General features: G+C 41.4%; 1 protein-coding gene across 7 annotated transcripts in view; it reads right to left on the bottom strand.

Moving 5' to 3' along the window:
- BCAS3 (BCAS3 microtubule associated cell migration factor) overlaps positions 1-25,656 on the bottom strand; it is a 272,079-nt gene that overhangs the window by 150,738 nt on the left and 95,685 nt on the right. For 5 of the 7 annotated variants that reach the window (XM_088536029.1, XM_088536047.1, XM_088536076.1 and 2 more), the window contains exons 17-23: positions 20,762-20,806; positions 15,136-15,260; positions 14,349-14,514; positions 12,989-13,089; positions 2,736-2,836; positions 774-970; positions 8-105 (exon numbers count right to left, since the gene is read on the bottom strand). In XM_088536029.1, coding sequence (XP_088392155.1) covers positions 8-105; positions 774-970; positions 2,736-2,836; positions 12,989-13,089; positions 14,349-14,514; positions 15,136-15,260; positions 20,762-20,806 — 833 coding nt within the window. The remainder of the gene's footprint in view (positions 1-7; positions 106-773; positions 971-2,735; positions 2,837-12,988; positions 13,090-14,348; positions 14,515-15,135; positions 15,261-20,761; positions 20,807-25,656) is intronic. The other 2 variants (XM_088536038.1, XM_088536056.1) reach the window with 1 other exon arrangement.

The raw sequence follows: 25,656 nt of genomic DNA, 5'->3' as shown, positions 1-25,656 counted from the left end.
TTTCTACCTGAGGTAGCATCAATCACTGTGGAAACTCCTCTGCGATCGGAAACTGGCCGTGACGATCCTGGCATGCTAACGGGTTCCGAGCGAACGGGCTGAATTCTGGAAGACAAGGCACAGGTGTCCGTGCATCCACACCATTGCTCAGGAGGGCTTTTACTAAATCACAAATCTGACTGAGCCAGCGAGCTACCACTACTGTTAAAAATCAACCAACTGTTGAAAACTTGACTTTTCCTTTGCTTTGTAGAAACAAAACATGGGTAATCCATGCACAGACAGATCAGGATTATACAAAAAGTGAGCATTGCCAAACCAAACAAACCAGAAATGACAGGGAAGGAAGAAAATTTAAAAAAGCAAGAAAAGGAAGGGAAGGGGAAGGGAAATCCATTCCATACCTCCACTTACTGTTCCAACACACCAACCACTTTACAGTCTGCATATAAATCTAAGGCCTAAAGCTCCTAATTGTGCATGAGCAATGCAGAACCTGTGGAAGGCAGGGAGGTGCTGGACTTCTCACAGGGTGGGTGCACAAGGCAGCCGGCCGCTGCCTTCGCTGTCACTTAGGCAAGGAGCACTAACAGAAAGGATTCGAAGCTGTCTGGCCTGGATGAAGGTTTATTGTTATTAAGTCACATTTCTTTCTCTTTCATCTGGACAATCTCGATGAAAGCCATTACACATTCCACACGGCTGGGCTCACTTAAGCATAAAACAAGAACACAAGAAACATTAAACAGCTTGGAAATTATTTTTATTTTTACCTGAGACTGTTGAGATCTAGATCATCTGTATCAAAGTCCAGAAGGGGCTGCGGGGTGTCACTTGGACCATGGGACTGCAGCACTGAAGAACTCGACGAAATGACTGTTGTTTGGCCAGACGGGTGGATTGTTTTGAACTGGAACTGTGGGCCCATCCACAGGCGCCTATGAGGCCCGGTGTGAGTCACTATTTCAACCTGTCAGGATATTGCAAAATGCCACAAAACTGCAGCTTAGCAATCAGTTCACTTGACTCTGTTCACTACTCTCCCTTGCCATTACGAAACACATGCTGCAACTCAAAAGCTCACAAGCTAGCACTGCAGCCACAAAAAATGCAGGGGCAGATTTCTGTTTGAATGTGCATGGATTAGACAAAGCAACTCAAAGTCCTTCTCCACCAAACATGCCTGTCAATAACTTTAATCCCAAGCAGGCTAAAGAATGCACTTTCAGAAAGCAAGCTGTTACAGCTTTGTTACTGTGGCTTTCGAGGAGTTCACACATTAAACAGCACTGCTTCACATGTATGGACTGCGAACTGTATTTCAAACCAAAGCTCATAATCATCACTGGCATATGTGAGGAGGCTGCTGGCAGCAACCAGCTTGCTGAAAAGCAACATAATTTGTGACAGAGAGAGCAATGGGGAGCACAATGTAAGACTGAATAGCCCAGGTCATATTCATTGTATGGTATGTAGTATAAGCATATATATATGCAACATGCAGTTTAGAACAGCAGCTAAGTCATACACATATTCATTTAACTGGAATTCTGACAATTTAAGAGACAAAGATGTTTGCTTCAGTGTGAAACAACACACATGAGATGTTCATCTGGAACTGCCAATATGACATGAAAATTGGTGAACTCACAGTTTTAGAATGACACAACAGACTATTAAATTACTATCAGGTTTTGCTAAAGCAGTAATTAGCTTCACAAGAAGAATGCAACTTAGTAAAGAATTTCATGAAAATACCTTCCTGTAATTTATGGCATAGAGATACCTATCTTGGTTTTCTTTACTCTTACATTACTGTACTACTAGTGAGTCTTAATTCTTCAAGAAGAAATATTTAACACTAGATCATGTTCTAAGATAGTTCTCTGCTAACAGAAGATGACAAATACACAGCCTATTTAGCACTATTTCCATCTTTACATTTATCTTCGCGTAACTCAGACTGACTGTAGACATTTCTGAGTCAAGTAGCTTTTATGTAGCAGTGTAAATTAGGCCACAGATAAAGTAATCTGTATATTTTAAGCTTGAAACCATCAGTGTCACAGAGCCGAGAGGTAAACAGATGCCTTTGCAATTTCACTGAGGCTACGGCCAGATGTTCCTATTCACTCTCCTGTTGTGTGCAGGACAAACATATTGTATCTACTTCACACTGACAGCACACATTACCCACTGTTCTAATTGAAAAGTTGAAGTGAAGGGCAGTGTTTTTTCACTGCATGCTGTTACTGTTGATAACAACACTTTAATTTTGAAAAACATCCTTGCTCTTTAGGCTTAATCTAAAGTGGCTTGCTTAGCGAACACTAGCATCTTCGTGTTCAAAAGAGATATCATCACCCTTTTCCACCTAGCAAAAATTACACATTCCTGAAGCATTCTCTGAATTCTGTGTTCTAAGTAACGCCATTGGAGGTTGTTTTTTTTCCTATAAATATATTTACTCGTGTAGTACAGAATAGATGTGATAAATTTTGACTAATTTGAAGTTCCTTTGACTTTCTGTATCTACCCAGAACTAGTAATACACCAACCCCCATAATGCAGGTTCACCTTATTCTTTTATTCTGAGGTGGTCCACTATAACGGAAAGTCACTAGAACAGTAAAATGAGATACTGTATTGCGAATAAAGTTCAGAATTTTTCTTCTAACAGATATTATTATTGAGTCACTCCTAACATGGAACTGCCCTTCCCCAAAAAGACAAACCTGGGACAGCCACTCTTCATCCTCTTGCCCACTGTGGTCAGATGCCAAGCTGTCATACGATTCATGGCGAGTAATAGGTCCAGGACTCCCTGGTGGGACCACTGGGAAAGAGGAAGGGGAAGGGAGACAAAAAAAATTATTGTTAAATGTTTTCAAATCAGCTTTTTCAGCAAGTTACTAGTACAGCACAACAGGTATTTTCCTAAATCTGTGGCAATATGCTGGAGAGCAGAAAGAGCTTAAAAATCAATAACAAAAGCAGTTAAGACATTTGTACTCCTAAAATCTGAATCTATATACAGACACTATGATAACACAACTTGCTCTTTTTCTATTAAGCTGAAGTGTGTCATGAAGACACCCAACAGCTCCAATATAGACAACCACCATGTGTCTTAAGGAACTGAGCAGGGAGAAACGTCACCGACAGGGATGTAAAGACTTTTCTACAAGCTTTTCAGCCTGCCCACCCCAGGAGAACTCCAATAAACCTGCTCCCAAAGGCCATGCTGAAGCCCTGCTACATTTACTGACATTGAGTGCAGAGAAGTTCTGAGATTTTGTTAACAGAATGATCACTCATTTTAACTTTGATATCATTAACTTAAATGTGGCTTTACAGTATATTTTCTTTCAGTTCGACTGGAAGTGTCTTATAACAATCTTAATGTCACCTTTTTATAACAGCAACAATATTTTTATGACAGTAATAAGAAAAGACACCATCAATGCAAGCTAAAAGAAGTGAATATAATATAGGTTATTTTGATAAGACAAAAGAGTTTTATGCTACGGTGTTAAGACATTGGACAATCCTAAAATTATATGCACTGTTTTTATAGTCATATAATCTGAAAGTGATCTAACTTTTAAAAATTGATTATTAAAAAGTAGATTATTATAGGGTTAACCTTTTTGTGTCAAGTTCCCATCCTCTACAAATCTTTACAGCCATGTTATAAACCCCTAATAATAAGAGTTTATAATGGCAAAGCAGACACAACTGTAACCATAAATACAGAACGGCGCCTCTATAGTATAAACACCACAGTTTTTTCATGAATTTGGATACTATATGGAATAAAGAGATTTTCATCCTGTTTTTTGTCAAAAGGATATCTGAAAGCAACCCCAGCTATGGGGCCATTTCCAATTAAAGTACTATATTCCTACTATATTGAAGAAAGATTATTTAAGGAGAGGATCTAAAAACAAAAACTAATTACTAATTTGATCATTTGCAGGATAATTCTTAAAGCTCAGGAAAAACGCCGAAGTGACTGGCAAGATGTAAGTTTCACAGACAAAACAATGGCTGAAATACAGCTGAGCTGATTTTCCTCCGGAACTCCAGGTCTTATTTTGCTGTTTAATAATTAAGAAAAAACCTTTTTGTTGAAACTCTGCCACAATATTTAGTGCACAAATAAAGCAAATAATGAATATTAAACTCAGAAATAATTTGCCTAGACATTCTTGACAAATGGGCAAAACTTAGACTGATACACAGGGTTGGCAAACACTGGAATTAACAGTCCTTTTGTTCAGAGATGGGCCAATTATACAATAAATACCTAGACCTAAGACAAATCCTTATTCATTCAAAGATTATAAATTGTCATCTTTCAACAGCAGAGCAGTGCTGGAACAAAGAGCAAGTACAGCTCAATTGTTGTGCATGCACTTCTGGTTTTAATTTGTGAACAATAAATCATTAGTTTTACTTGGTTTTCTGTAGTTTTTTGAACCAAAAGGTTTTAATTTTCTCATTTATATAAACAAGATTTACACAATTCAATTTAATTGAGTTGCATATGAAATTCCCAATGTGCTCTTCTCTAAGGCGTGTATGTTTGTCCAAATTAAGAGCTAACAAAGGCATTTGGAGACTCTAAAGAGTATTTGCTGTCATACACACGCAGGCCCTTCCAGAAAACCTTCCTTCGCTTCAGCTGGATCCACAAAACCTCTCATGGAAATGAAATAAGACTCTACAAACTAGTCGAAAGAAAAGCAATGTAGTCTCAACTAATTCATCAAGTCCAAAGCGTCTCCTCGGTTTATGCAGGCTCCCTCGTGACGTTCATGGGAAACAGGTATGCGAAAACCCACCAAGCCCAGCACAGGCCTCGTACAAATCACACACTCGCATCTGATTCTGATGCTGTTTCTGTGGTTTTTAAGTTGCATCGAAAGCGATCCTAGGTGGTACAGAGACCCAAGGTAATCACATGCTTGTCAGCATGCTTCAGGAATACTTCCTTTAACATTAAAGCCCACATTTTGAATGATTTACTTCATGCTACTTTCGGAACAACTGCTGCGTTGGTTACATCACGTCACGCTCGAGAAGCGGGATGCGACAGCTCTGCGTCGGGTCCGTGCACAGCCACTTTCTGTGCAGTTCTGCAGGTCCAAGGTTTGTTTCCTGTCTCAAGGAGGGATCTCTCTCCCGCGGAGCCGGTTTGGGGAGCAGTCAGGTGCCTGGCTGCAGGAAGCTCCTCGCGCAGCACCCGCTCGGCAGCGCTTACAGCACCTTGCAGCACCGGGCTCCCGCTGCCGGCTCCGCTGGGCTGAAGTTTGGCGAGAAAGCCAAGGGCGGATTGCCCTTTCAGGCAGAATTATTACAGCCACGTTTAAAATAAACTGTTTGCATTCTGGTGATGGGCTCTGTGCGTTTGTAGTTGCGGCTAGAGCCTGCTGAACACAGGTCTGCGTGTCAGGCGTTTCTCCAGCTTGTAAACTTCTGTAGGGGTATTCCGTGCAAATTAAAACATCCTCTTTCACTCTGAAGTCTTCCCCAGTCAATTTTTTCCCCGTTTCTGAGATTCTTATACACATGAACATCATAAAATCATGCTAAAAAACCCTGTAAACTAGGATAGTTTAGCCAGCCTAACAGTTATTTCACAGCACCAGTTGACTTACAGATTTATTCATCCATTATTTGTAAATTGACCACAGTTTATTAGGTGCTTTATAGACATAAAGAAATCCATTCTCTGCGTCCGCCTTTAATCTTAAAGGACTAGTTAGCAGTGTAAGCAGCACATGAATTCTCCTCGGATTTTCCCAAGGCTTGATGACTGCTTTACTTGCCCTTGACTTTGCCCTGGTGCGAGATCCCATGGCCGGGCACACAGAGCCGGGCTCCGCCGCAGGACACGCAGCGCTCGCTGTGCCCAGCTCCAGCGTCTCCCCGAGCTCCCACAGGGAACTGCTCGAGGAAGGGATCACCTAAAGCCAGGCAGAGCCAGAATCAATGACATTACTTACAGCACAGAGTATCTTAAGGCCATGCAACACTTTAAACACTCCGACCGGGCAGACACTCGGTTCTGTACCAAAGGACGACACATATATTATTCTTTCCTGGGTTAAAGAATAATTTTAAATGCAAGAACCTATGGTGAAATCCATCTGATGGCCATCTTTAAAGAATTATGGAAGAGGTAACTATTTCTATAATTCACTGACTTCAAAAGTATGTTTGACATTATTGTCGGGAAAATTATGTTAACCATGGATTACTGTTACAATCAAAGTATGTAGTGAGAAGTCAGGAGGCTTAGTAGTAAATTTTCAAAGCGGTGCGTGGGGATTTACCCGTTTGACTCCCATTAACGTCAATAGGAGTCGCGCGGCTAAATCCCTGTACACTGCTTTGAAAACTGACCCCTTCGTGTTGATGGACCTCTCTCTAAGAAGTTCCAGATGACCATGTAGGAATGGTAAAGAACTGTTTCAGCATGTGCCCTTGTTCATTATTGTTGTTTGTACACATCTGAAAGTATTTTAATTCCTATATTCGGCACTGTTTCCAGCATTCAGTATATAAAATATGGATTAAAATGTGTAAGTACTGAGTAATCCATCAAAACCATGTACATGTTCAGGTATACACAAGTTTTTAAAACTTACATTTGCAACGGCCATTGAATATTACATGGTTAATTTTTATCTGTCTTATCTATATTATTACCTAAATAACAGTTCTGAGTAAAGAATATATTATATATTCCTCCCCTGATTTACTACATTGCTTATATGCAGTGATGTAGCTTTTTAATGAAACGATACCTGTCCTGTTTCTATTTACCCCAATCAGTCCAATACTCAGAAATTAAATTTGCTTCCCTTTACCACTTAATCCCATTTCCTGTAGGGAGCAGGAAGGGCAGGTTACAGTTTTAGGGAAATTTAGTTTCCCTTTTAAAAGATCATGAACTGCAACATCCACTGAAAACATCTCTCTCCTCTCTCTCTCTCTCTTTGTCTATAAATGGGAAAGTGATCCACATTAGCTTGCAAACTTTTATCCCACGAAAAGCAAGAAGCAGACATGAAATTTTTCACTGTTTGAGACTAATACCAGCAAAACACAAATAGTCAATAAAAGAGATACAGATTACTTTATCACTAACTTGCAAGTGATGACAGTTTGAAAATACAAGATCAAATAAAACACTAGATACAGTAAAAATGCAATGTTTTCTAAAAACTTCAGAAAACCACTGCAACAGTGGGAAGGTAAGAAGCATCCTAAGTTGATGTATCCTGTCGCATTCTTTTATTACGTGGCAATAACGAAGCATTCTGTGAAAAGAATGTGCTAGCTGGGGACAATTTCAAGCAGAAAGAATAATAGTGGCAGATAGAGAATGTGGAAAATACTGGAAGGTATTTTCCCACCTGGATAACAGAGCTAACCATACGTCCTTAGCCAGGCCACGGCAGCTCAGCTGCGCACAAAGGAGCAGCACGGCCGCGCGAGGCGGCTCCCTGTCCCCAAGGCCATTGCTAGAGCCACCTGCTGAGGGGAGGGGACGGGGAGCCGCGTGGACAGGGAGCCACGGCAGCGTCCCCGCGGCCTCGCGAGTACCACAGGCCGCGCGGCCGGCATGGAGGGAAGGGCCTCCCGCGTCGCCTCTGTGGGGACGCGGCTCCGCGGTCGGGCCCGGCCGCTGGGGCTGCCCGTTAGGCCCCGGCCCCCACACGGTGATGGCGGGCGCCACAAAGCCCGCAGAGGAGGCAACGGCACACGCGGCCGGGCGGTTTCAGGGCCCTACAGCACATACCCACGAGGTGCTCAAGCCACACTCTTGCCTCCGCTGCGTGATACGCACCCGCTGCGTGTATGGAATTGTTATGGCCATCAGCGGAATGTATAAAACGAATATAAAACTGGCAATAGCTGCAATGGTGCTTAGGGACACAAATCTTGCTCAGGACACAGGGCTTTCAGCAGAGGGAGCAGGAGCCATGAACATGATGTCAGAGTTTTTGGATTTATCTATGTAAATAATGTTATGATTGAGCTCAAACACACACTGAAAACGGGTGTATCCCATCCCTTTGAAGACAATGAACAGTTAGGAGCCTAAACTTCTTATCAAAGCCATTTAAGCAAAACACAAGATACAAACAGCAGTTAGTCCAGAAATGAAAACCTGTTGCAACAAAGGCAGCCATAAATATAGGCCTTAATCTTTTCAAGAATCCCTTAACAAAGACTATAAAACTGGTATCTTCAGGCCTAACTCAAAAGTAAATTCTTACTCAGACATGAAATAAGAGCCATGCAAGCACTACTTACTCGGGGATCAGTGCAGGAACAAAGAATGAGAAGACAGAGCCCTGGCTGAGGAAAGGATCATTCCATGTTTTTTTAATTCTCAAACTGTGGAATATGAATTACATGGCATTCAGAATAAACAATTAATGAGACAGCAGAAGCCTCAGCTACATACCCATTTTTCTCAGAGAGAAAAACCCAATTTCCAGAAGTGGTCATAGTGGGATAAAGAACACTGCATCATTCCTTTTAACACAACAGAAATGGTCTTTGATTATTTAAGTCAATTGCTAAGATCTGTCTTCAAAACCTCCTACTGGAGGCTTAATAGCAAAGAGGTGCAAGTACACTTACCAGCAACACTATAGCAAAGTAAAGACTTTTGTTTTAACAAAATCTATATTTATACGATTACATTTCCTATGGTTGAGGGCAGCTGTAATTAATGGATTTCCCTCCTTCCACTAATGCAGTCATTTGTCAATTTAAACACAGAAGGTCCAATCAATTTTGATGTATTTAGTAAGCAATTTGTCAAAGAGTACTGCATACTAGTTAATATATTAATTCTTGTCATTGGCCTGAGATCTGACACTGCAGGTCCTCCCTGCAAAGCTGATCCTGATGCACCAAAAGTCTTGGTCTGGGTGCGAAGGGGCCCTCTCCACAGCCAGAAGAGAGAATTCATAACTCACATTACTGAATATCCGTTTCAGGCAGCTTTTGTTCTGATTTAGAGGTCTTTTATTTTTTCCCCAAGTGTTAATTGCAGGGGTTTCAGATGTCTGAGAATAACTACAGGCCATTCCTCCAGAGTGATGGAAGAGGAGAAGAAAGGAAACAAGGAGTATGAAATTAGGGTGTAAGAATTTCTGCTGGTATTCAAAGCTATCTGTTTTCATTACAAATCAATTACACAGCATGCACATAAATTCAGATACACAAAAAGGAAAGGTACGGAAGTTAGAAGAAGGAAAGACATTAAGTCAATCCAATACACAAGGCTTCAGGCTACACTGAGGAAACAGAAGTATTCATTGGAAAGAAGCCTGAATTCAAACAGCTGATGGTCACACACACACACAGCAGCCCTCAGCAGACTGTAGCAGCAGTTTACACTGCTATAAGCATCCTAATTCCTTAGCAGAAATTAAGCAGAAGAATTAGTAGGAAGGAAGTAGCATCTGAAGAATAAATAACGTTGAATCTTGGAATTTCTTGGAAGTCCAGCTCTATAAATTGCAAGTTCCCTGGGCCATAAGGAAGTCTCCTACGTGGGCAGTGCTGAGCAAAACTCTCCTTGCACTGTCAGGGCTGCTGCGAACGGCAGCAATGGTGCAGAGGATTTACCTTATCGGAAAAATGCATTAAGAACAACAAAATGCGACCACATTTCCTTTCTTTAAGATCATGAAATTTGGGAGTTGTCCAGAACACACATAAAGAGGGAACACTAGTACAGCACAGACGTAAATAAAGGTAAAATGCTACATGTTAAACTGGACAGGGACACAAGAGAAACCGCTAGCACCTGTGACTACCACCTAACATGGAAGACGCAAAGTCTGTAGCACACACAGGGCTTTGCAGGACGAAACCTGCCCCATAAGGGGTTCAGAGCAGCGGGCTGGCCTGGAGGCCGAGGGCCCCTGTCCTGCCTCCGCGCGTGGGAGCGAGCTGCACACCCAGCGCCAGGTTTGGGCAGCAGATGTCACGGCCGACCCCCTCGCAGCGAGACAGCTGTGCTAATCCAGCTCCAGGCGCCCCGGGAGAAAGGGCTTGGGCACTTGTTGTTCCGAGCCTTTCTTCAAACGGTGGCTCCTGGTTGCTTCCTTGTTAGCTGCGGGTATCGCTGTCAAGCCCTACGGGAGCCCCGCTGTGAGGTGAAGGGTGCCCAAGCGCCGTCCTCGCCGCGCACTGGCAGATGGTGCGTTTCCGGGGAGGCCGCGGGGCCGCTCACAGAGGTGCTCTGTGCTCCGAGGCACACGGGGAGTTTCCAGCGACCCGCGGGGCAGAGGTCGCGCGTTATGAATGGGTAATGAGACCTAATGCACTGCTCCGAGGGCAGACAAAGAGCGGGTCTGTGCCAGCCCCTGGTGACTTGGTCATTCAGGCTTTTGTTTCCCCGCGCACTTAATGGAGCCGAACAATCGGCAGAAACGCTAGACAGCGCCCGGGAGGAGCGCCCGCATCCCGGCTCTGATGGACAGATACAAATAGTGACCCTGAGACGGCGCCAGGGCTCCTCTTACCTCGAACGTGGCAGGCACAGATGTAACACTCACCCGAAACCCCTCTGAGGACATTTGCTGCCACTGAGTGCAGCGAGGGGAGCGACAGCGCCAGAGCCCGGCCGGGCGCGCGGCGGCAGGTGACGGGGCAGGGAGCTCTGCGCTGCAGAAACGCTAACCCAGGACCCGCGGGCGTCCCGGCCCCCTCTGCACGCTCATTATTGGCAGCATTGAGCCATCAATTAACACGTTCTTCTTCAAAAAGTTTCAGTACAAAAAGATTAGAAATACAGAGCGTTTGGGTTGTTAATGACTTGCACAAAGGAATCACATCCATCCCTGATTCAGTCAGCGAGATGAGTGTAATCCATATTTATGAACGTTAATGCTCTCAGAAGGTTTTTTTTTTTTCTGTTCTGACCTTATCTGTGCAACACACTACTTGCCATTTCAAGGGAAGCTAAACGGCACGTAAACTAAAACAAACATGGAAGAAATGACCCCCCCAGTGGCAGGTGGATCTTGAGCCTTGTGAACATTCCCTCGGCCAAGAGGCTGCCAAGGTGGTCTCGCCCTGTCGGCTTCCGCAACGTCCTCGGCTCCCATGCAACAGATGGGCAGGTAAAAGCAACAGATCTAATCTGGCGCCAGGGCTGCTGGCACCAGTCACACTCAGACACGGTTTCCTTGGGCCCAGATGTCCACTTCTGCATTTTAAATGCCTTGGTCACATAACATGCTGGCATTAGCCGCGCTGGCAAGTGAGCCCAGGGTCTAGTTCTCCCATGAGCACCTTTATAAATGTCAAGAGTTGTTCCCCTGTGAAACTTTAAGATGATTTTATCATTTTGCATCTTGAGTGCACTCTAGTTTTAAAAAAGAGACTTGCTATTTACTATTAATATTCTTCTCCTTCCTGAATTAATAAAACACAAAGAACATACAAATGCGTATGTATTTCTGCATGTGTGTATACATAATACATAAAGGTATATATGTATGTATACGAAAAGTTTCTGCATATGCAATGCAAACACACGGGCTCCCTGAAACAACGCACTGGATAGCACGGAATGGAGCAGCTGGGAGATATCCCTGGAAATGATGCCAAGGTTCTGAGATTCTGGCTCAAACTGGCCCAGCAATCAGGAATTCCAGGGGAATGGGAAAACGCAGCAGCACTCAGTTGTCACTCAGTATCAAATTCATGAGAGGAGACAGCTAAAAGCAAGAGAAGGGAGGTGAAGAAACCCTCAAGACTTCAGGCCTTGCAATGGGTCTCACCTGCAGGACCTGCCAAACACTCACTTTTTGGGGTAGGTGGTTGGCTCCCTCCTGCTTTGCTTCTCATCAAACAGCCCCTGTTACTCCATCGTTATGAACGGAGCTGATTACAGGAATCCCTGTTGTGGGGGAATTGCTATTGAAATCAGTGTGGATTCCTGGTGCCCTGATGCTTGCAGATCTAAGCTCCTGCCATGGCAGGGGTGCCCGCCACTTCCCCACTTTTCAGTACAACACTTTCCTTCCAAGTACTGGCCTTCTCCAGGGAATAACGGTTATTGCACAACCGGAAAATAACTAAAGCATTCCCAATTAAGGATGAGTTATACTATAAGAACACACATCTACTCAACATAAGTTGACATTCTGGAGGTACCCTACACTACCTGTATGTTGTCCCTTTTTCTATAGTTTACCATATTTTAATACAATGGTTTTTGGTGCATTATTAAACAAAATCTGAATATTACAAACTTTCTGATCATTCCATATATACACGTACATGGTATCGGTATAATGACATATGCTATGACATATGTATTTACTTCACACAATGATGCATGCATTTTTTAACATGTTAAACAACTTGCAGTTGGCTCAGTTGCAAAGAAACATTAAAAAAGTTTGGAATTTTAGAAGTTAGAAAATTCAAAGCTAGTAAACTGTATCATAAACTTGACCACCAAAATTCCACATACTATAAAATTAACCAAGGGAAAAGAAAAAAATCTATTATCCTTTTGAAGACTTTTGTCATGTAAGCTTAAGCAGATGTTTTCATTAAAAAAGAAAAATTCCATACTGAACCTCAGCTTTTTAAGATGTATTTTAACCTGCAGCAAAATTTTATAGCTGAGTTATAAACGGATGCTTTTCTAATCAGTGTGGGAATTTATAATGGAAAGCCATGGAAATACTTTACCTATCCCAATACACAACTACATTTCTAAAATAAGCCTGTCACAGTAAGATGTCTCCAGATCTTCACCTCATTCCACTGATGTCTTGTACCAACACTCTGCCCTTGCTTGTACATTCATAAATTTTTATAAATTCTCCTGAACCACCTTGTTGCAATAATGCATGATGAAAAACTTTTCAGAAAGTCACATTTGTAGCTTAAAATGTGTACCTAGGACAAGAGAAAGCTCCAAGCTACTTACAGCCAGCGAGGAGGTACTGGTAGTACTGCACCGCATCTGCCGCCAGGAGCAGGGGATGGTTTGCATTAAATGGTGGTTGGAGCTCATTCCACTGAGGAGTTCTGAGGTAAAACACAAGACTATTAATATTTCAGCTAATGCAGAGAATGTAAATCAGTGTTTCTGTCATCACATGTAATTATCTATACTAGCTCACAGAATGTTTGTAATTATTTAAATTAGCTTGTTCAAACACTGGAATATACCACAGGCAGCTGAAGAGCACGACCAACGTGCCGTTGTTGACTGCACGATAGATACTGCACAAAAAAGTTAAGGCAGTTTAGATCAACTTGGTAAATATGTTTAGGACCATCATATGTCCTGCTAACATTATTTAATATTAACACGCAACAGAACCCAGGGAACTTTTTGTTCTGTTAACTAGCATTGCTTCGATACTGTAAAGTCAATTGAGCATTTATAAACTGTGAAAATAAAGCTGTGTAAAGTTATGGACTATTGATCCAATTAGAATTTTCAATTCCATTACAACCTACTCATTTCAACAATAATGGTCTAGAAGTCTGTGTTGTAATTTTAATTAGGGTGGGCCATTCCTAAATCGCTTGGTAAATCAAGTATTGATCAATATAGTCTAGCAATGAGCAGCACTGAGGAATATGGGAGCCAAGAAGCGGGGAGAAAAAAAAAGAAAGGAAAAAAAAATCAATGGAAAAATATTTTAAAACGTCAAAATCACTGACAACAGTTTCCCATCAATTTTTGTTTACTTTCTTCCACATGTCAGGGATAATTTCTGCAACTATCTTGAGAAATGCTACCTCCAGCTATTTACAGGATATCTCGCCTAATCTTGAAAATTTCATGCACGTCTCATGTCCCAGTTGTATATTTTAACACTTAAAATAATTGTTTCTACTATTTATATCAAAATTAAATTATATAAAAAAACTAAATTATAATTAAATTATATAAAAAAACTAAATTATAATTAAATTATATAAAAAAACTAAATTATAATTAAATTATATAAAAAACTAAATTATATCCTGATTATTTAAAATCACTGGTTGATAAGGTTCTCTATTGATTTAAAACATATTCATGTAGCTCCAGGTCTACCAAAGTATTTCAATGGTTAGCTCCCATGTAGACACTTAGCTGCTAACAGAACTGCATGAAAAGTTAGTCTTAAGTTTGCTATGAGGAGTCCTCTTTTCAAGGGAAAATTGTAGGACTCTAAGGTATAAAAAAAAAAAGCCTGGAAGTCCTGATGCAGTTCATTCTTCCCCTTTCAAGAAAAGTTCACGACAGTTTTCTGGACAAGAATAAAGAGAGGAAAAAGGGAATTTGCTACCTAACCAACGTCCAGCTGGCTCTGGGGCACGTCACCATTTCCAAGGGCGTGTCATCACTGATCTTGGGAGCAGTGCTGAGAGGACGCGGCTCCAACACGTGTTCCACCAGGCTGCCATAACAACTGATAATGTACAAGGATTCCACTACAAACTGTTTGGATTGATCTATTTGCAAGAAGAAACAGAAAACCTCATTAACAGCATATCTGAATCACAAAAGAGAAAGTTATTTACAGCAAAGCAGATACATAGTCGTTTTAAGTTTATTGCTGTTTAGATCCTTGTCATCAGGAACATAAATTAAAACAAGAGAAAGGCTGGACAAAGAGCAAAGTGTACAAATCACAATTAATCTTTACCTTGTTGCCAAAAATATAAATGCCACACATACAACTAGGTGGAATGGACTCTCTCAAGTCTGTTTGGGTCATTACACATTGCTAGAGGTATGTCTAGACAGGCACTGCAGGAAAGGTGTTTCACCCTTCTAGTGCTGCTTGTTCTGGAAAATTTCACACAATATCTTTGCACTGAGCCACCAAAAAGTTTCTTTTTTGCCATCATACCATGAAAGATCAAAGACTCTTTTCACTAATTTATATTTCTTGTAAATTGTGTTATTGTACTGAAAGCACTGCAACTGCACATTCCCAAAAATCTCTACTGGCACTGAGTTTAAGGAGCAAAATAAGAAATACGCACCATGTGCTCACAGATCGTCACAAAATGAGGGAAAAACAGAGAACTCGAATTTAAATCCAATTTCTATTTTTGTGGTACACAAACCTTTTTCTCTTTTCAGACCAGGATTGTTGGCAAACCAGGATCTTGACGATCCAAAGACTGCAGCGACACAAAACTCTCCTCCCACAGACTTGCTGGGTGAAATTTGTGGAGCTGGCTTGCTTTTGCTTCAAGAAAGAACAAAATAATATCATCACAGTTAATTCCCAATAATTATGATGCTCCTTGCTTAAAAGTCATCCTAAGATATTAATTCAAAAATGTTGAGTATCTGCAGTTCTCATAGGACATACCAGGGTTTATAGATACTTTGAATTTCTAGATATTAGGTCCCAAATTCACCTTGACCACTGTATGTACTAACTGTAAGAGGAGTACAGCATAATAATGCAAAATTTTTCCAACTGCTTGGAAGAACCCATATTTAACATCTGCTTTCAATACAAACAACTCACAAATGAAGTGAATACAAATATTTGTATTCATGTGAAGTCCTTTGAGAATGAAAATCTAGAATCTGGGTCAGTCTTCCTAGTTTTTGCCATTTTCTAGCGTTTTCAGAAGCTACCTATGACAGCATCTCCCGCAGTTAGAGCCTGGCAGAGCCGGGGCCACGGAGCACACTAGGAGATACACGGCATGGCCAAAGGGTGAGGAAGCGACATGCGGAGGATACAGGGAAATGGAAACAAAGCACAGACACATGTGTTATGCTAAAACAAAGCAGTAACTTTATCATAAAAAATAGATTAATAAATCTTCTCTTGTGAAACACCACGATGTGCACGTAGCAGATATTTGCAGTTTTAAAGCAAGAGTTCGGATAGCTTATAATAGGTGAAACCAACCTCTCAAAAGCAAAACTATTTACAGGAGTCTAAGGATAATAAAACACTGATACATTCTATTTTATATAAATTCTAAGAATACTGTCTTTTTCCATTCATTAAATCAAGATTTCACCCTTTGTTTAGCACAAAAGAAGTCTGAGAGGTGCAAGCTGGACTACTTTGAAATTTCTGCACCTGACCTGCCCGGAGACCTACAGCTTGGTCCTCTAAACTCCGTCCTGAACTACAGGGTAAATTGGCCCTGATTACAAACACAGTTTCTTTCCAGCAACTACACCCAGTAAATGACATAGGGAAAACACGGCTGTGGTTAAGAACACCCTTGCCACCATCACCTCCATGCAACTTGCAACATTAGAACTGCCTCCAACCTGAGCTCAGTCTGAAGTGTCTACTTTGTGTGTAACACACTAGCAAAAACGGGAGAAAAGGCCGCTTGTTTGTGTGGGGCCGTGGGCAGAAAGGCTCCGAGCAGGAGTTGCTAGAGAGCCCACAGCTCCCTGCACGGAAAGGCCTCTGGAACGGACTCCAAACGCTGACCGGGGTCCATGGAAAGACTGAGACCGAGTTCAGCAGATTTACACGAGCCCTGGAGCTCTCGTACGTACACGAGACACCAGGAGGGCACAAGAAGCAAATGCATTCGAGTCCGTAACCTGGTCCTGAGGCACCTCAAAGGCCCCTTCCAACTAGCAGTGTAAGTTACCTGATCAAAAAAACTGTTCCAAAATTTCCCAACTGTCAGTCTATTACCTTGTTTACAGGGGCTCTTCACAATCTATATTAGAATATTTAAATTGATATTAATATATTAGTATTTTAGCAACTCAGAAAAAAACAGCGTAGGTGTATTTCACTTTGAAATTTTACTTTTCTGTCATAGAAACAGTATTTTAGCCCATTCTGCAACAGTATCAGTAACCATTTTTAGTTCTCACCTTCCAAATACAATCATACATTATATATGAGCAGTATTCCTACAGAAATAAAAATGTAAATGTATGCACTAGTGTCCTGCCACTTGCTGAGCTATCATTCAATCAATAACTGATTGTATTTAGTGTAGGGCAGTATTATCCCAAAAGATAATGCTGCCCCTCAGTCAATACAAAGCAAACAAGGAGCACAGGTATGATTCAGCTATATTCACTTTCTCTTAGGAGACACTTGTAAAAAGAATATTCTATATGATTGTCATATTCTGAATATTTATATGACACCGTCTGAGATTATTAAAAATGCTTAAAATGAGAAAAATCCATCTGGGAATATTCTGGTCTCAGCTACAAACTGGAATAAATTTTGAGAGATGGAGCTGACTTCAACAGCTTCTTTAAGCATTTAAGCAGAAGTGAAATTGGTCCCCTAACAGTAAGGTATGAAATCTTTACAGGGTTCTCCATGCTCTTAGTCCCCAAGATCTTTGCTTGTCACAATACACATGGAAACAGCCTTAGAGAAAACAGGCTAAGCTACATTCTATTTACACCATGTCTTTACAACGCACATCTTTCAAGGCACGCATTTAAGCGTTGGTTTCAGTGCCAAAACATTTTCCATTTAAGAATGATGTTTTGTAGACAGAAAGAGCAGACCTTGTAAAACATGATTACTCATGTGGTTAAAGTTAGTTCTGCTACAAAAACGAACAAGAACTACTAGTGCATCATTTTGGCTTAGATGTATTCCTGAAAAAAAAACACTCCAGTGATGTCAACAAGTCTATACTGAACACTTTTGTAGCTAAGGAATCTTTCATTTTATCACCTTTTCACTTCATCCCTGAGTTTTCATCCATACCTTCTAATTCAAATTTCTTTCAGTAGACCTCAACAGCCCAGCTATTTTCAACAGCAGGAGTGCCATTAGAAAAGGCATTTTCACATCACTGGGATATTTTAACAACTTGGAGACTACAAATCCTAATTATTATGTAGATGCAAACACCCTCTCGGCTTCATAAAAGAAAACAAAGCAACGATGATGAAGGTAGGCGGTGAATGATTCGGTTCTACTGTGAACTTCTGTTCTTTCCTGGCTCTTAGCCTGTCAGCACTTCATAAACTATTGCAAGGACCGAAATCAGGCACATTTGGCCTCTCTTTTAAAGGCGGTTCATTTAAATGAACCTTTACAATACACTAACGCTCACAATATCAGGCTGTGCTTTAGTGGAAGTGGCTACGATGCACGCAGAAGAGCAACTATCTGGGGAAGCCACTGCAAATCCAATGAGAAAGTTCAGTGAACAGGACCAAAACGTTGACCCTCCTCATTCCCACCTTGTGCACCAAGGAAGGCCCAGCACTGCGCAGGACATGGGGACGCTGAAAGGCCAGGGAGCACCTGGGTCTACCCAACTGTGTAACCAAAGCCCCGTTTGGGAGAGACCCAGGTCTCCTGTGCCCGGATCCAAGGAGCGCTGTGTCCCAGCGCGGAGCAGGAACGGGACCCGGCTGCGCCGCGGGGACCCTCTCCCAAGGTTCACCCAGCCCAGCTGACCACAGTGACAAAATCTGCTACCAAGAGCCCCAAGCGCCAGCTGAAGGGCAAGACCTTGGAGGCAACGTTTGATGCTGAGACAACTCTCGGAATTCATTTTAGACTATTATTCCCATTTTAAATGCAGGGACATTGAAGCACATAAAAGTACTCCAGTTGAACAGCAGCATCTGGATAACGGAGTTTGAGAGCTCTCCATCCCTGGTTCTGGGCTCAAATCACAAGACGAAGGGCCCAGTAGGCAACAGTTTCTCAAGATTTCCAGTAAAACTCTAAAATCAACCTTTTTTTGTTTTGTTTTTTTTAAGATAAAGTAGCTGTCGATAGCAGAAACAGAAAAACTATACAATAAATATTTACATTTCCTTAAGAAACTTAGATCTGTGTTTGGAAGAAACCTTGCCAGAGTGCAAACCTCCACACGAACACACTCCTGAATCACAGCCTGACTTGGTGACAACACCCTCACCAAGATATACATGGATGCACGGCCAAGGAGAAACGAGACGAGCATTTGGTACCAGAATAGCCTAAAAAAGATAGGAACAAACTAAAAAAAGTCAATTTGTCACACATCAACAAAAAATTAAGGGACTTGGCAGTCTTAAGCTAGTTTTATAGGACAAACAGGCTTCAAATACATCAGATCAATAAAACTATAAGCACTTATCTATGCTGATCAATCATTAAGACTCTGAAATGGCAAGATACTTGCTTTTTGAGGCTAAAAGTTTTATCGAGGCTAAATAAGTGGCAGCAGAAGCATTAGGAGAAAAATACACACAAGAAATTTGCCATTACATTAATAAAAATACTAAAAAAGCACCCTTTCTCAAAATATGTAAAGTAAATTCACTTATTATTGTGCCTAAAACAAGAAAAAAAAAAAGACGTTTCCAATTGCTAAATCATGAATAAAACAAGGAAAAAAGGAAAAAACGTAGGCTCTTTTATTCAACAGGCAGTAAGCTGTCAAATCTCCATTCTTTTGTTTACATAATTTTAGGTCTCATTAAGACTTTAATGGAAACAACATGACTTCTTCCCTGCCCAAAGCGTGTATTTAATCCCAATTCCTCTGTAGACTAGTAGAGACCATATTCCTGAGCTAGCACTGGCACTACACAAACCACAAAAGAGTCTTGAGAAAGAAAAGCAACGATTTTTGAGTCTATTTCCTACACTCCTCTCTCTAATCTAGGCGTTTCAGTCCTGTTTCAACCTAAAATCACTGCTGCTTGACAAGTGTCCGTGCCCGGCCTGGCCGAGATGCTGCTATTGCGATCCCATTCCCAGCTTTCCTTAACCCTTCAATAACTACACGCTCCCATTCTCTTATGAATCTGGTATTTTAACGAAGCTCTTAAGAAGCGCTCTCTGCTGAAGAAAATATTTTGACACAGCCGTAAGTGGGGGTGATACACATGGAGCAAACTCTTAAGAGTAGCCCCAAGAACCACATCCACACATTCACAGCTATAGCTGACACAGATCTTCAGGTGAACTCAAAACACACTCCTAGCTACAAGTTGCTAAAACTCTTTTTTTTAAAAAAAAAAAAAAAAAAGCTAATATCTTCAAAATTCTAACATTCTTCTTGTCTAAATCTTTAACCACCACATTATCATAGAAAGATGACTAGAAGATTACGTAGCACTGAGCAGTAAATCAAGTTGCACCACAGAGAAGCTTGGTAAGACTGTCATTATTCTGTCTGTCTTCTTGTGATAGGTTGCAATTCTGCATATTAAAACAAAATATTTTATTATTTAAAATACTCCAAGAAACATTTTTTGTGTTTTTTTTTTAGAAGCTTTTTTTGTAATTATTTTTGTGGTTAGTTTACTTCATCTCTGTTACTTCACTGTCTGTCCATTACTATCTGCTTTATTATCAAGAGACCATCATTGACGTTTTCTGTCTGTAAGCAACTTAGTGCTCACTTGATACAATAATGGAAGCTATATATAAGAAAGAGACCTGTTTTGGAAAGGTATTGCATTCATTTTTGCCTAGTGGGTAATATTTTCACTTTTTTCAACTTCTCTTTGTTTATAAGTTACATGTCCCCCTCAAAGACTTAGAAAATAAATAAATAAAAGAAAGGAAAAAAAGGAAACAGTGAGCACACTGGTTTCACAATGCTTGCTGGTAAATACACATCCATAGTTTAAAAGTGAATGATGCAGTGCTTCCACCTATGGATCAGCCATGCAGAAAACAAACAAAAAAAATGAAAAAGCCTTAACACAGTTAATTTTCAGTGAGTATTGCAAATGATTTATAGGCATGCTGGGATTGAACTGGGAACTCACCAGGGAGCTTTTATAGAAAAACATCCTGCTCCAAACAGGTAAGGTCTTCACGTAAAGGGGAAAAAATGCACAAAAAATTAGATGAAAACTCCATTATTACGAAGTACACTGTATAGCATGCTATCGAGACATATGCAAAGGGGAAGGACAATCTTTGTAACGCTTCCCGGCGCCCCGACGTGCTGCACAACCGCGAGGGAGGAGACCCGGCCGCGGCGCACGCAGGGTCCCCACGCACGAGGGGCTGGACGAGGGGCCGCGGCGGCCGCGCGCAGGCTGCGCCGTTAGCGGTGGGGCTGAGACACGGGGGGTTTCTGCAATCCCCTGGCAGGTCTGCGGCAAAAGCAGGCGCGAGCCTTAGAACAGACGTTAGAGTCACAATTAACACACAGAGAAAACGACCATCAACGGCAGCATCTAAGGGGGTGTTTTCCATCAGACACGGAAGGTCCAGCTGGGAGAGCTTTAAAGTCCTAAGCAAGAAGGGCTACAGGCACAAGCACAGCTTCTTAGGGAGTTCCCCAGGCCTTTTCCAAGCTAAAAATACCCTATTAAACCCCAAATCCCGAGCAACTTTATTACAGAGCCTTCTTTTTCTTCCCACTACAAGCTAGCATGGAGCACTGAAAAGAGATTCATAACTTATTTCAAATGCATCTCATGTGAAATGCAGACTTCAGCTTAGTGTTTGGGGCTTTTTATCCATTTATCCACGGCATGATCTTTTTCGTTCCAGTATTTTGCACTGTGTATCATCTTTAGAGAGCTTTCATACACTAGTCATTTCGGTCCATTTTCATACATTTTTTCCTTCTTCTTTACATCACCCTTGAAAACGCCACAGCTATATCCACATTTGCATAAAATCTGAAATTTAGAGCTACTCACACACTTAAGGCTTCTTTAATTCTTATTGGGGATGCAATATGATTGGTAAAATTGCTGAATAATCGATTTTGTAAATGCCGGCGTTTTGTTTAAGTATTTGGTTCCCACTCGGGGAGAGACGGAGCTGCTGGAACCGGATGCTCTTCTAGACACAATATATCTGACTTGAGTAGTGATAAGACCCACATTTTATGAATGGATCTCTTATGTGGTCACCACATTCAGCCCATGCGAGTGGTTCCACAGATTAGCAAAGCCACACTGCACTTTGTAAATACTAGCTGAAAAATTATTATTTTCCATAATCCACAGACAATATGACCTAAAACCTAGAAACTCCCTAGAATTAACCCAGCAGTGTCATCAGTTAGCTAACCCATAAAGCTGCCAACAATTTCTAAATTATGACCCTTGACACCTGCTATATGATTTCTCTGCCTCAGTTTCTCTGAAAAAAAAGCAAATGATGCTTATTCAAGATCATGAGAACATTTCAGAAGATAAAATAGCCTATTTTTTTTAGCACAAAACAATCTTTTGACATAATCATATTTGTAAACTAATAAATGCTCTTAAATTGAAAAATGACTTAGATGGATTCATTTCTAAGAGCGGGGGTGTTTGGGGCTTTTGGGGGCATATATTCAAATTCCTGTACCACCAAGAACATGCAATGATATTTCAAAAGACTAAGGTCTAGTATTTATAAAAAGCCATAAGTGTGAGAGAAAACTTCACATTTTCTTTATGCTCTGTAGGTCCAAATTCTTGTAAAATTACATTTTTTCTGTGATCTTTTCATATACATTTTTTTTCTTTTACTAATTCCTTCACACAATATGGGTGACATGCTAATTAAAAAAAAGACAACACACAGGATAACCCAGTCTCGAAAAGACAGCACCAGATGGCTATGCTGAGTGACAGTAACACAGCCAAGCCAAGGCCAAACCCTCGCTGAGGTTCTCCATAAGCTGGGCAGGAATTGCAAAGGAAAATGACCAAATGAGGACAGTATATGAATCAAAAGAATCATTCAAGAGAATATTTTCTTTCATTTAATGTGGTATCTCATCAAGTTTTATCAAATTCAAAACTCGTCTTGTTTAATTTTGTTAGCATGCTTAAGAAAAACACACAACTCAACTCCTATGAAGTGTGCAAGGTATCCCCTCACCCTAACCCGCACTGCAATCTGAAGTGAGAATTAGTGACCACTGCAGTGCAAATTACTTTATTTCTAACCAATTATAAATCATTAGGGTAGTCGCTTTATTACCAGAACTTGGCATAGATGTTTAAGATAGTAACAAGCATTTTTGAAAAATGTGCCTAAAAGAGAATATTCAGCTTGGAAGTGCAAGCAAATTGACCTATTTTTCTGAATTATTTAGCTTTTTTTTTTTTTTTTTCCTGTCCTTTTCCACTATTGCTACCTACTTAACTGAATCACAACATCAAGACTTGACTCTCCTTATTTTTGCTTGCCTCAGTAGTAGAACCTGGGATAAATTCCTCTCTTCCAAGTCAAAATATATCAAATGGCCATCAGTGATCTCCAGTATGTTTCACAGGAATAACGAGAAACAGCAAAATGATAAAATCTCACCCTGATTCAATAGTCCTTACCTAGCTTTCCTTTTCCTTATAGAGGGTAGGGGACAAAAAACAAAAAAGGGGAATGGCATGAAGAATGGAAAAGACAGGACTTGCTCCTGCTCTATAAGGTGCATTGGGGGGGTATCTGTTTTGACAGGACACTAGTAATGAAGAAAACATGAGCTGTTCCACTCCAGCTATCATGAATCTGGAAATGAAGTATGATATAAACACAATGACCATCCCTCGAGGAGTTCAATGCCACGATCAGAGAAGCCAACTTTTACAAGAGTTTCTTCCTTTTTAGCAACTATTTTATCTCCTATTTTTCTCCTCCTTCCTTCCACAGCCCGTCCAAGTTCCTACCTTTGTTCCAACCGGACAGACTGCGGCTCATTCCATAAACACAGGGCATGGTTATGAAAGCTACTGCAAAGCACAAAGCTGCCCTCTAACATATTCTAACCCACTGGTTTTTATAGACAAGCATGAGATGGATGATACAGCTTTCCCCTTTCAAATCTATAAGCTCTTTGTAAAAGAGCAATGAATTAATCCATTCAGCAGACTAGAGAAGGAAGTCAGCATTGCTATTAAAATTGAGGGGGAAACTGAGGCACAGATTGTACAAAGACTTATTAAAACTAGTTTTTGCTCTCTTACATCCCCCTAATCTTTAAAACATAAGATGCTTCCTTCCTCATTAGTCTTAGAGCCCCTTTGGGAAGGGCTATCTGTTCTTCAGATTGTGCTGACACTACAAACTACAGGAAAGGAGTCAACATGATGACAAAATATGGGAACCAAAGGGAAGTGCTTCATGAAGGTGGGGGAATTACTGCAAGAGCTTTGAGAAAGCCATGAAGAAACACAGCAAGAACCAAGGAAACAACGGAGAGGGCAAGTGAGCAAGCAGCGCTCCGCGGAGCGACGAAGAACTTGCATGAATGGGAGGGTTCGAGGAGGGATCGAAACTGCTCCAAAACCACAGGCTGATGCGAGGAAGGAGCTCCACAGACACAACTCCAGATCCTGGCCTGTCAATCCCACAGGGCTCCTAGGGGTCATTTTTGAAAAACTACTCCCCTCATGATATGTCTTGTAACTAAGCCCCGCATGGAGGAGCGCTCACCAACCCCTCTGCACAAAAAACTGTTCTGTCCTCTTAGATCTAAGCTCCACAAAAAGCTTCGTTTTGCTTAGTGAGAGCTGTGAAACGCCCGTAAGAACGTGCAGGGTGGGGAAGCCTTTCCAGGCTGCAGACAAACCCGGGGGCAGACAGAGCACCCCGAGGCTCTGCCCTGCCGCGGATCCCCACCGCGGTTCCGCACAAGCGGCCGCCGGGAGCCGGCGCGGGAGCCGCCGCGCGGAGCCCGTGAGCGCCTGGAGCACGAGGCGGAGCAGCTGCTTCCAAAGAGGAGCCTTGTTTCCTCGGAGCAGCGCTCAAAGGTGCTGACCACGGAGGTGTAAATACATCTGTCTGTTGCCATTTGCAGCAATCCACGCCTCCTACCTCCTCCGAGAGAGGCAGATGGTCCCTGTCCTGGGTAAACGTTCCGGCGCGCAGCCTTGCATCGCTATGTGTTTCTCGAAATAGGAGGGCAGATGTTAAATATGTTAAACACACGCTTTGCCCCCTGGAGCTTTCAGGCAAGGCTGCCGTCTCAATGTGGTCATTCTGGGCATGCCAGGCTTCCCGGATCCCAGGCATTCCTCCCAAATCCCTGCTTTAGAAATGCAGCTTTTCATGTTAATTTTGTGTACTTTCATCAAATATTTTGGATGCAGAACAAGGGAAGGGAGCTCTCAGCTTCGCATTACACATTCACACAGGCTTTGCTGACAATTATGATCCTCATTCATGAAAACTCCATTTACGCAGTGGGTATTTCCCAGACCTGTGGGGTTTTCTTTTGTTGTTTTTTTTCTTTTTGCTGTTGTTGTTGTGGGTTTTTTTTTTTGTTGTTGTTCTATACAAGCTCTATATAAGCTTCACCAAATATTCTGACTCTAAGCAATTTAAGAATTATACAAAATAACTGGACAAAAACAGTTCATGCAGGGTAAAGTTTACTTAAGGAAAACTACGAACCATGTGAATACCTTGCAAATATTTAAGATTAGAATATTATATATGAAACACAATTTATTACATTTAAAAGTTGTAAAAAAAAAAAATGGTGGTAACACTATGCTATTTTCACTAAAGAAATGGTCTTCCTAAGGGCAGCAATGTTAATTACCATTGTGATTAACTGCATCAGTGGGTGACTTTTTTCATTTATTTATTTTATAACCCATCTTGCTCACTGCTTCCCCATCACGCTGCCTTCCTCCTTCCCGCAGACCCTCAAATATCTTTTTTTCTCCACCTATGTCTCTTGCTCTCTAATGCTAATCATCCATTC

The sequence above is a fragment of the Tinamus guttatus genome, unplaced genomic scaffold (genome assembly GCF_059628265.1).
Source record: "Tinamus guttatus ecotype Peru unplaced genomic scaffold, ASM5962826v1 Tinamus_guttatus_pri_ptg000043l, whole genome shotgun sequence".
NCBI classification, from domain to species: Eukaryota; Metazoa; Chordata; class Aves; order Tinamiformes; family Tinamidae; genus Tinamus; species Tinamus guttatus.
This window is presented reverse-complemented; position numbering and strand designations above follow the sequence as displayed.